The 12078-nt window shown below is 49.5% G+C and overlaps 1 protein-coding gene across 2 annotated transcripts; it reads left to right on the forward strand.

Moving 5' to 3' along the window:
* The first annotated feature begins 359 nt into the window (after positions 1-359).
* LMO2 (LIM domain only 2) lies at positions 360-11632 on the forward strand. Of its 2 annotated transcripts, XM_067749467.1 has the most exons (5): positions 950-1252; positions 1295-1322; positions 1444-1669; positions 5774-5989; positions 10626-11632. In XM_067749467.1, the coding sequence occupies exons 2-5, from the start codon at positions 1316-1318 to the stop codon at positions 10843-10845; spliced, it is 669 nt and encodes a 222-aa protein (XP_067605568.1). In that variant the 5' UTR covers positions 950-1252; positions 1295-1315; the 3' UTR covers positions 10846-11632. The 2 variants fall into 2 exon arrangements, with proteins under 2 accessions (XP_067605567.1, XP_067605568.1); XM_067749466.1 differs by lacking the exons at positions 950-1252; positions 1295-1322 and adding an exon at positions 360-600.
* The last annotated feature ends 446 nt before the right edge of the window (positions 11633-12078 follow it).

Here is a 12078-nt window from a genome sequence, read left to right on the forward strand (position 1 = left end):
CCTTTAGTAATCATTTCTGAATGCAGTTATTTTCAAGGAATTCTGATGAGGCCCAAGGGACCTAAAGTTTTGCTCTACACAAGGGCAGATTATTAGCCTCCTCCTCTCCCCTTCTGCATTCCTCCCTCTTCCTAGAATTTGCCCTTGAGGTTGGAGGGGAAACCTGAACTCGAAAATCAAGTCTGGCTTCTCTCGCTTTCCCTGACCCAGGGCAAAATAGTCTCTCCCTCATTGGAGAGGCACTCTTCTCTGTGCAGAGTACTATTGGCACTTTACAGGGGCCAGTTTAACCGCAGGAGTCCGATTTTTGAAAGATGCTGAGGGAGGGAATTCTGCCACCAGCAGATGGAGAGGAGACTGAGATCAGCTTGGTCCCTCCCAACCACGCTCCCTCTGGGATTAGCAGCCCCTGGCACTGCTCAGGCGTACCCAGCCCGTGCGGCCTCTGCTCGCACAGTTCCCGTCGCCTGTCTGGAGCGCGGACGCAGTCACAAGTCCGCAGCCAGCAGAGCCGCGCTGTCTGGGGCATCTCCGCGCTCCGTGTCCGCGGACCTGGAACCTCGAACGGGCGCGAACGCCACTCGGAACGCGTGCATCTCTGTATGTGCTTATTTCGCATTCTTGTCTTTTCTTTCTTCCTCGAGCGGCCCGCTGGTTACTTTCAATCTTAGTTTACCAAAAGGGCAACGCCGAAGAGGGGAATCCCTAAAGAATGATTTAGAGGCAACCCAGCCGCCTCTCCAAGGAGAGGTGTTCACTGAGAGACTCTCCCCGTCCCCGACGCTGGCCCCTTTAAGACGCCAACTCAGTCCTGCGGCGGAGGTTGCTGCGGCGGCGGCTGCTGCGGCGGCGGCTGCTGCTGCGGCGGCGGCTGCTGTTTGTATCGCTAATCCCCAGGAGCCCCGTTAAAAAAAAAAAAAAAAAGAAGAAGGGGGGGTGGGTACCGGGCAGCTGTCTCTTTAAATGTGATTTCCTTCTATTGTATTTGAATCGTGATCAGGAAAAAGGAAATGAAACCAGAGACAGAGGGAAGCTGAGCGAAAATAGACCTTCCCGAGAGAGGAGGGAGCCGGGGGAGAGAGGCGCAGTCCCCTCCCGGCCCCCAGGCCGCCGCCCCCTCCCTGCCCTCGGCGGCTAGCTGCGCGCCGCGACCCGGGCCGAAGGGGCGAGGGGCGAGGGGCGGCCGGACGGTCGCGCCCCATTCCCGCGGGCGGCGCGGAGCCGGCGACAGCGCGCGAGCCGAGCCGGACCGGGCGGCGGCGGCGGCGGCGGCGGCGGCGGCGGCGGCGGCGGCGGCGGCGGCGGCGGGACCGGGATGGAAGGTTAAGTCCTGAGCAGCAGCGGCAGCTGCAGCCGCCCGGGGCAGGCTGCGCGCCCCTGTCCCCGCCTCAGCCGCGGCGCGCGGCAGCCCGGTGATTCGCTCTCTCTCTTTGGCGTTTGAAGGGAGCGCGGTGACTGTCCTTGAGCGCGGAGGGGCGAGCTCGCCGCCAGAGCGCCGGAGCAAGAGGAGGCGCAGGAGCGGAGGCGGCGGCGCCCGAGCATCCGAGGGGGTCCGAGCCCCGGCAGCCGGCCAGCCCCGCGCCACAAAGGGAGCGCCCCCGCCGCCTGGCACACCACCTCCCTCCCCAATGTCCTCGGCCATCGAGAGGAAGAGCCTGGACCCGTCTGAGTAAGTGCGGCGCCCCTGCCACCCACGATGTCCACGGCCTCGCGCCCCGGGGCGGCAGGGTGGCGCGGGCGGCCGGCGAGAAGGCTCCAGGTGCGCGCCCGCAGCGTGCCCTTGGTTCCCTCTGCCTTGCGCGGGGCTCCCGCATCCTATCGGGTGACTCCGGGGACACTGGGAGAGGGGCTGGGCGGCGGGCGGCAGGAAGAGGGGATCGACCCGGCGCCGCTGCGGGCCCCTCCCGGCTACCTGGGACTCTCCCCAGAGCCACTGCGGGCCAGAAAGTTTACACCGGAGCAGGCAGAGGGGGAGGTCGGAGGCGCGCAGGTGCAGTCCCGAGAGCCCTCAGGACTCGATTCTGCTCCTTTCTCCCCTCTCGTTCCTTCTCGGTCCCCTTTCTCTTTGTCCATTTGGTCCTGGAAAGGGGGACATTACAAGTGGAGGCCTCCCGAGTCCCCGACGGCCCCCTTCCCGGTCCGCAGGTGGAGCGGCTGCCCGCAGCGCCAGGGACCGGCGGGTGAGGAGGTGCGAGAATTCACCTCGGAGCTCACTCAGGCCTCCAGAGACTTTAGAGCAGCTAAACACGGAGTTAATCTGGATACACGTCCCCGCCTCTCCCCTCGGGGTCCACCGATGGGGACCTTTGAACCTTGAAAGTTAGTGCACCATTTTGCGTATAGATGAATTTTTTCTGGGGAGCGGAGTCTCACGGCTTTTATCACAGTCTCAAAGGGTTTGGAGTCTGGGAACCGGAGCTCTAATGAACTGCATTTGTTTTCTGAGGCTCTGACTGGTTTGAAGTAACCCCTCTTCCCAATGTTTACCTCCAGCCCATTCCTTAGTGTTAAGACGCGGAGAAAGGGTTGTTTTAAGATATCATTTAGCCGTCAGCGCAAATGCCCTTTTAAGATTCATTAGCTGTCTGGTTTTGAGAACATTTATTCCTTTGAAGTCCCCATCTAATCCTTTGAAGGGATTTGTTACACAGACCAAAGGAGCTGGTTAATGACTTGTCCATTTGTGCTTTTAAGAGGCATTTGTTTTGTTTTGTTTTCTTTTCTTTTTCTGCTTTAAAAGAATTGTGCTTTCCTGATTGAAGTACCTCCTTCTCCCAATTTCAGTCTCCTATGGTGTTTATATACCTGGGTTTTACCCTCAGTTACGAGCATAAAAGCTCAGCGTGTTCTCATAAAACACAGGAAGTACCATGATCTAGTGAGAATATAAACAGCCCTATTCAATCTTGAAGGTTCAGATGCCAGTTCTATAAGGAGTCTGGTTTGTTCTAACAAAAACCCAGCTTCCTTAAATTCTCAGGAGAAAGATAACATTCCTTTTTAAAAGTATATATCTACGAAAACACTGGGTTTAAAGGGGTGGTTTGCTCTTTTTTTTTTTTTTTTTTTTTAACAAACCAAGAATTACAATTTAGCCCTCAGTTTTCAGAGCCTGGGCAAGACCATAGTAATACAATAAGAGAGTGAATTGGATGAATTACCTTTGAAAGGCTCCTAATGCCTTTTCGATCAGTAGAACTCAATCACTAAGCCTTTTATTAGAAGATAAATCTGGAGGTTTCAGTTCCCTGAAGGAAGTGTTTCTCTTTTCAAAGTTTGTGCTTTTTCACTGAGATTGGAAAATTGAAACATCTTTACCTCATAACACAGCAAAGCACCTACTGAAGGGTGCTCTTCTCCATCCTTTGCTTCACTATTTGCCCAATGCAGACAAGCTCTCATTGGAGGTGGACCAGCTCACTGAGAAATTACTGCAGCACATTTTTTCCCTATCGCTCTTGGAAATTGTTGAGAAATTATCCCAGAAATCCAGGCCGAAGTGTGTTTAGGTATAATATTCAGATAGGCTCTAGGAGAATATAAAATATTAGGGAGTAAATCCCACTCAGTTATTGGCTTGGAACATCCACCAAAGATAATGTGATATTATCATTAATTATAGAAAGATAGAGCCAATATCTTATCCTATCCTTTCCTATCTCATCTCAGGCCATCACAATAGCTCTTTTGCTTACCATTTCTACTGCGAACCACTATTCTACTAGAAGCTTCATTGTGTACATACTTGGGTCAGTGCAGCTGAGGTCAGTCTGATCAGCATCTCCAAATCACACACAGAAATTTGCCAAGGCATATGCAAATGAAACATTTAGACAGAAAGACAGCCAGAATTCACACAGAGATTTCCTCTACTGGACCACCAGTGGCCCCTACCGCCTCCCTGTGAGTAACAAGAGCAGTTCATTTTAATTCCAGGCAGTTTTGCACCAGCTAAGTGCAAATTCTCTTCTTTCACAGTTGGTTGGCAGCCTCAGCATCAGGGCATCCAGCAGTGTTGAGGTTCCATGAGTGTTTCTGAAAGCCTAAAGTAAGACCATGGGCTGTGGAAAGGGAAGAGATGCGATTCTGAGGTGATGCATGTGAAAATGCTGGTGTTTTATTTTTCAGGAGGGAGAATGGAAGTCTTTATGTATAACCCATGGAAACAAAGAAAAGCAAGCCAGGCTTCAGTGAATTCTTAAAACTATTCAAAGTCTTGAGTTTTTAGGAGGAAACTGGTTTGGGTTTTACCTTTCCCTGTTCTAAAAGGAGATCATCTCACAAAGGACCCTCATACTTGATCTACAAAGTGTGGGCTCGGTTTCAGGAGCCCTAAATATTCACAGGGAGGTATGCACATTACAGACAGAGTCACCCGAAGCTGTCAGAGTGTGTTATCAACACTGGTTCCCTGAGCCTTGTCATCCCTAGGTGTAAAGGACGCTGAGTGCTGTGGGCACAGGCCAATCAGGACACAAGGTCACCTGGTAAGTTAGCGTCAGCTGGAAATAGGAGACACAGATTTATACCCTCAAAGTACCGAGGGGGAAACTCCCTTTGGGAATTTCACAGTTGGAGGCAGTTCCATTTTTCAAAACATAATAGAATTTTGAAAAATAGATTTGTGTTTGAGTGAGGTTCAAGAAAGCACTTGTTAATTGTCACAGATCAACAGGTATACTGTTTTTCCTGTGTCCCATCTGGTGAGAGAATCATTTCTCCCACTCCCTTTATTTTCTTTTGGCAAATAACGTTATTTCTTTTAAAATGTAAAACAGAAGTATTCAGATTCCAGTGAAGCAAAGTGAACTGGAGACACTGTATGACATTGTAGTGAAAGAATACACATCACAGGCTCGCTCCTAACAATTGCCTGGATGGAGATTTCAGGGTCTGTTTAATTGCCTTCCACTCTCTCGAAAATAATTATTGCCCCTCTCCCCATTTTCTTTCCTAAATCAACTTCATCCGAATCAGTTTTGCTGCTGTAAAAATGTTCACGTGCAGAAAGTTCTGTTTGACGTCCTTTCTAAGTTTAACAGTGGCCTTAATTAACACCTGAGATTTTTCTCCAAGGATTCATTCAGTAAGAAGGATGGGATGCGGAATTTCTATTAAAAGATAATAAAAATGAGAATTTCTATTATATCCTGGTGGAATTTTTATCTTGGAAAGAGAAAGCAACCTAAAATAACTTGGGGTCCCTTTCTTCTTTCTTCCTTCCTCACCTCTGCTTTTGTGCACTTGGGAAGGGTTTGAGGCAGGATGGCACGGAGATTCAAAAGGGAATTTGCAGATTCTTAGTCCTCTAGGAAGTCACTGTCCTGGCAGCAAGCAACTCTTATAGTCCTGGGTGCCTTCTCTGGGTTTTGGGCAGTGCCCTTGGGTCCTGGGTATGTGAGGAGGAAAGAGGAGGGGTGTGGAGATGGAGTAGGAGGGAGATAAAGAAGAGAGACCACAGGTGCCGAGAAAGTGGGGCTGGACAGTGGGTAGGGGTGCAGTACCACCTGCAGTTGCCTTGGTGCCTCTTGGTGCCCCGCACTTGCTTCTTCCGGGATCTAGGATGTAGGGTCTAGCTCTCTCCTGTCCTAACCCAAGGCTGGCAGGGTCTCTCTGCAGTCTGCCCTGGGTATATGCTATCCCCTCCTTTCTCCTATGTCACCTACAGGCAATTGAATGAGGTTTCCTTTTGGGCACAGCATGACTCCTGACCCCTCTCCCGTGCTTGTCTCCCCAAGATGAGGTCATCCCTAATGCTTGGCCTTCTTTCCAGGGAGCCAGTGGATGAGGTGCTGCAGATCCCCCCATCCCTGCTGACATGTGGAGGCTGCCAGCAGAACATCGGGGACCGCTACTTCCTGAAGGCCATCGACCAGTACTGGCACGAGGACTGCCTCAGCTGTGACCTCTGCGGGTGCCGGCTGGGCGAGGTGGGCCGGCGCCTCTACTACAAGCTGGGCAGGAAGCTCTGCCGCAGAGACTATCTCAGGTACTCTCCTCGCTGCCCTCCTGGGGCTGTGGGTCTGTCTCCCCCAGTGCCTGCCTCTTGCCCCAGCGAGGTCAGGCTGGGTCTCAGCTGCCCGATGCAGGGAAGCAGTCGGCCTTTCTTCCTGTTCGAGAAGCATGTTCTCAGGGATACATTCCTACATGGTCAAATTCTAATATTTTAAAGGCGAGATAGTGATGAACACAAAATTCAGAATAGCGGTTCCCTCTGTGGGGCAGAAAAGGGGAGAAGGTTGGGGAGAAGGCACAGGATGTGCCAAAGGAACCGCGAGCTTTGTAGTTTCTAAGTTTGAGTGGGGGCTCCTAGGAGCTCATTTAATGCTTCAAAATATACCTATAGGTTCTAAATAGTCCTTTGTAAGATTCCAATATTATGTGATGAGAAAATTAAAAATAGAAAGCATGATCTCGCCATTGCATTCCAAGGATTTGACGGTCACAGCAGGAAGGCCCTGAAGTCAGCTGTAGGTTTGAGCCCCGGCACCACTGCTTTCTAGCTCTGTGACCTTGGACAAGTTATGTAACCTTCCTAAGCCTCGACTTCCTCATCTGTAAAATGGGGATAACAGCGATACCTACTTCCAAGAAGGGGTGGGAATTAGATGGGGTGATACATGTGAAGGGCTTGGCTTGCTGCATGAGTATGAGGATCAAATAGATGTTAGCTGCTCATGACATTGATCATTAGAGTCTTTTCCGATCTAATGAACAAAGAAAGGGAAGAATGGAAAGGCAAAATAGGAACTCTGGAACACCCAGTGAGACAGGCACTGAGGCCATCTTGGGTGCTCTGGGTCATAAGTTTGGCTATGTGAATTTTCCAGCACTCAGATGAGTGCCTTTGCCCAGAATGTTCTAGCATCTCCAGTTTCATATTAGCTGCTGCAGAGGTAACTCTGTGCCCTCTGCTGTCAAATCTGCTTAACTGTGTAGCTGTCAGATTTTTGCCACCTTCCTGTGGCAGAGGGTCTGTGGAGCATGGAGCCCTAATACATTAGGACCACCCAAACCAGGGAAGCTTGTTTAGACTCCAGCGCCCTTGGCTGCCAGGCCAGCTCTTCCTCCCAAACCTACCCTCAGAGCATTTTACATTAAAAAAAAAAAAAAAAATGCAGGCAATTCCATGGTGAAGGAAGCTTATCTGTTCACCCAGAGACTGACAGAGTAAGCTTCCCACCCCCAAATTTCCTGATAAAGTCCTTGCAAATTTGGTGGTTCAGAGAAAAGAAGTCAGGTTTCCAAGGATCATGATTTTAATTTTGGTCAATTTTTTATTAAGTAACAAGAAAACAGAACTGGGATAAATAGAGACCTGGTTCTGCTCGCTATCAGTTTGCCAAGACAGTGCAGAAAGCAGACGGGTAAATGATTCCCATTGGGCCCCCTGACTACATCCCTGTCAAATCATTTGAATCTTATTAAATGAGGTACAGATAGAGTAAGGTCAAAAGAGCCCGGGCTTCTCCCTATTTCTGCGGTTTTTATATAACATTCAAGAATAAACCCCGTGCTGCCTGGGCTTGTTAATCTCTTGCATTTTTAAAAAGGAGAGGAAAAAAACAGTCTGGGAGAACCCAGTGTTAATTAACCTGTGTCTTGGTGACATGAAATAATTCTTCTCCCTGTTACATTCCTAGGCAACATGTTAATTAACTCTGTGTTAGTGCAAGCGTTTCCAGCCATCCTTTCATATTTATATTATTGTTATTAAAATGGGCAGGAGGGAGCTTCAGACATGACATCTCTTGACAGAGGAGAAAAATCATTTCTTGCTGCAGGCATGGCCCTTTAGCCATGGACTTGTTTGCCTGCATTCTTGACATATCTGGCAGTGTCTTTGCAAAAGGCAAGTTGGAGGAGTGAGGAAATGGGTTCTATGATGGGGTTCAGTCCTTCTCCCCCTGCCCACCCACCCGTGCCCCAGGAGAACTTCTCCCCCTGAGGGTTTCCAATGTTTGACTTGCCTGTTACTGTCCGTTTCAGACATTTAGCCTCAAATATTCATGAGACCCCCATGCAGAACCTAAATAAACCCTGTGCTATTATGTTGTTTTCTTGGGAACCGAAGAGTAGCTGTTAGTATCAGTGCCCAGCCCAGATCCCCTCGGATCGCTTTTTTACCAGTTTTTGTGTGCAGTGCCTCCCCACCCCTAAGTGTTTTACTTTCAACAGCCAGCACCTGTGTCTGTTAAAGCCAGAAGTGTGCCCACTGCCCACCCCCCCATGCCCAACAGACCTGGCCCAGTGGCTGGCACTGCCGGAGACCAAAGTCCTGCAATCTTGCCGGGAGCCAGGGCCGCTTGGAGACATAACTTACACCCCAGAGTCCCCGTGCAGTCAGGCTGAAGCTCCCCTCGGACTTGGCCCGAGTGTGCAACTTTGCTTGCCTTGCACCCCTCCTGTCCGGCTTCCCTTGCCACCTTACCTGTTTCCCCTGATGACACATCCTTAACAAATCCTGGTCTCAGGGTCTATTTCCGGGATATCCAGCCTAAGGCACCAGTTCTTGGTGCCAGAGGTGAACGCCCGAGTTAGATGTCAAGTCCTGGCTATTTTCACTATTAGTGAAGTCCCAGCAAACCAGAGCTTGTAAGGGCCTGCAGAGGCCTTCTCTTCCAGTTCTCCTGCATTATACCTTAAGACACAGAAGCCAGGGCAGAGGATGTCATTGGCTCTGGGGCACCCGGCTAGTTAGAGGTGATGCTGGGACCTGAACTTGTCTCCCAAATACAAGTCCTTCATCCTTCCCTTCGTTAGCTGCCTGACGTGTGTTGTAATTTACCCCCAACTTCCCTTTAATAAACGCTCTCCTTCCGTAAGGGTCACACACCCCAGGTGGTTGGCTTCGTTCCACACACACTGTTTTGTAAGTCACTTGGGCCCAAACTCAACTTACTGAACAATCAGGAAATCAGAACTGTCTTTCCACTCTGTGACCTCCAGGGTGGCAGTTCCCTACAGCTCCACCATCTGCTGCCTTGGGATAAAATGATCTCCCCCAGTAATGAGCTTGCTCCCAGGTGGTGCCTTGAAAACACTCAGAGCTCTTCAAATGGAAAGCGGGATTCGGAGGGAAATTAGCTGGCCTGGCTGTAACCATGAGTTCTCTACCCACAGACCACGTCTTCCTGGTTCCATTAATTTTGTTCATGTGTTTCAAAATTTGTCAACTGCCCTCATCTCCCCTAGAACCTCTCAGAACGTACCAGTTGATTCTCTGCTCTTCTGAAGTTAATAAGAACTTCCGAGAAGAATAGGCATTCACCTAAAACCGCCCTGAAGGTTTTCCGTGAAAAGGACCTGCTGACATGCCATGTAATCAGGCATGTGGGAAAATGACTTCTGGCAGCAAGACTGGCCCTGTTGGAATACCCCCAAGATGTGTTAAAACCCAGCCAGCGCTGGCTTTGCCCTTGAACGCTGGTGCTTTGACATGCTGCGTCCATCCTTTAACAGCCGGGTGAGGGGCACGCTATGATCACTGCCAAGCTCAGAGGAATCAGAGGTCTCACCAGGGTCACTCAGGCACTCAGGGCTAGTCCTGGCTGAACCCAAGTCTTCTGATTCCAGTGCTTGTGTTATCCCACTCTTGCGGGCTGATTCTCAAACTTCAGCCTGCATCAGAATCACCTGGCCGTGCTCAGGACCACACAGATGGCTGGGCCTCACCTGCAGAGCATCTCAATCAGGAGGGTCTGAGCGAACATTTCTAACAAGTTCCCGGGTGATGCAAATACGGCTGGTCCCAGGATCACACTTTGAGAACCACTGCACTACGCTCCACCATATTGCATCTCCCACTTTGGCATGTGGCATCTCCCACGTGTTGCTTAATATAAGTAACCTGTCAGCTGAGACTTAGGAGAGTCTTGATTTCAATGTCAGAAGAGGAGTTTCTCCAGAGACTCATGCCATTGGCGCAGCAAGGATCTCGAATTAAGATCTTCCATTCTATGTGGAGAAATGCTGCCCATCCTCCAGATGTCCGAGGCACGATGAACTATACCGCGTGTTTTCGGTTGAGCTCCCTCTGTCTCCCAGAAGCTGGGGTCCCAGCAAACAACCATGCGGAGGTGGCCTTGGTACCTTTGAAGGAATTCAAGACCAACCCTCCCTATGGGTGGAATTAGTGGTTGTTGATGTGATAGAATTTGGGAGCCTCAGAAAGATGCCCATTTCATTGCATTCCTGGTCAGTTTCCTCTCAAAGGGGCCCCTGGGGTTTACTCCTGGCCCCTCTTCTAAAATGAAAGTTCCCCTGGGAAGAGACACACAATCCATGCCTAACCTCTGAAATCGCTTCAGCTGAGAGTCTTTTCCACAGAGGTGGGGCCCAGGGCAACCTGGAGGCGTGGAGGGTGGTGGCTGCAGGCAGGGAGAGAGCTCAGAAAAGGGACGAGTTATGCCAAACACAAATGCCATAGATACGGTCTCATCCCAGAGGACCCACTTCCTTCTAGGAAACACTGCGAACGAGTCAGCCATCGGTCTGGACCCAGCTCTTCCTTGCTGGGACGTCTTGGGAATCCAGCCTACAGCATGGAACCCATCCTCAGGCCCTTTCTTCCAGTATTATCTGTGCCACTGTCTCTTTAGCTCTTCTCTCCGTTTTCTCCCCAGGCTCTTTGGCCAGGACGGCCTCTGCGCATCCTGTGACAGGCGGATCCGTGCCTACGAGATGACGATGCGGGTGAGGGACAAAGTGTATCACCTGGAATGTTTCAAATGTGCCGCCTGTCAGAAGCATTTCTGTGTGGGTGACAGATACCTCCTCATCAACTCCGATATAGTGTGTGAACAGGACATCTATGAGTGGACTAAGGTCAATGGGATGATATAGGCCAGATGCCCCAGCATCTCTGGAGAGGTGTTTCACTGAAGTCACTGTCTCCGTGGGGTCTTCACTCTTAGGCATTTGGGGGATTTGAGGGTGGGCTGAGACATTTCTTAGGGGATGAAAGACCCTAATTGGACACCAAGAACCAATACACAGCATCCAAGTGACATAATACAAGGGGGCAAAACTTAAACGTGACAAAATGACTGGCCTTGAGGGAGAACTTATGGACAATGGCCACAGCCTATGGGTAGTAACTGACATGATTAGCGAGGGAGAGAGTGTTGGGGCTTCTGTGCCGTCATGATGGAACTTCCCATCTACAGATGGGGACTTGTTCTGCCCAGACTTGTTATGTCTTTAACCCTTGAAAACTAGAGATGTGCAATTGATTTCTTTTCTTCCTGGCTTTTATGAGAACCCTGTTCCAACCACTGTCCTCCACACAAGGGAAGGACAGAGAGAAGAGTGGCCATCCTTTTATTCTTGGCCACCTTCCCAAGGCCTTAAGCTTTGGACCCAAGGGACACTGCATGGAGACAACATTTCAGTTGAGAATGAAAACTGCAACTTTTAACCAAACAATTCTTTAAAGCAATGCTGATGAACCACTGTTTTTAGACACCTTAGTTTTGAAGTGAGGAGTTCCACAGATTGTTTCTATACAAATGTAAATCTAAAAAAAAAAAAAAAGTTGTTCACCTATTTTATTATCTTAGATTATATCAAAGTATTTGTTGTGTGTAGTTTAAAAAAACTCCGAGGACAATAAAAATGACTGACTAAAATACGCAGTGTTGTTTACCTGGTAATGACTTACAATTTGGGATGGCAGGAAAAAAATGGCTTTTTATATTGTAAAGGAGAAGTAAATAAGCAATTTACTTTCCGGTCAAATAAAAACAAGTTTATGGCTAGGGTTTATATGAGGCCGGCACGTTTCTATATTACTAGCAATTAGTATCTAACGGGTCATCATGTAGCTCAGAGGGATGTAGAATAATTAGATTGCTATTGTAAAACCTGCATTTCACTTCAGCATTGTATAGAGTGAACAGAAGGCAAGATCTTTGCCTTTGGGAAACCTGTAACCTAGGAAGGACACAAATACATAAAACAGATTCCCTTGGGAGAGAAGGTAATTACCTAGTTTGAAATGTGGCAAAGATGCTGAGCTTGACACTTCGATTTTCCAAGACGTGTGTCTCAGGGTATTTTATGACAAGTGGTTAAGAG

This window comes from Pseudorca crassidens, chromosome 9, assembly GCF_039906515.1.
Source record: "Pseudorca crassidens isolate mPseCra1 chromosome 9, mPseCra1.hap1, whole genome shotgun sequence".
Classification (NCBI taxonomy): Eukaryota; Metazoa; Chordata; class Mammalia; order Artiodactyla; family Delphinidae; genus Pseudorca; species Pseudorca crassidens.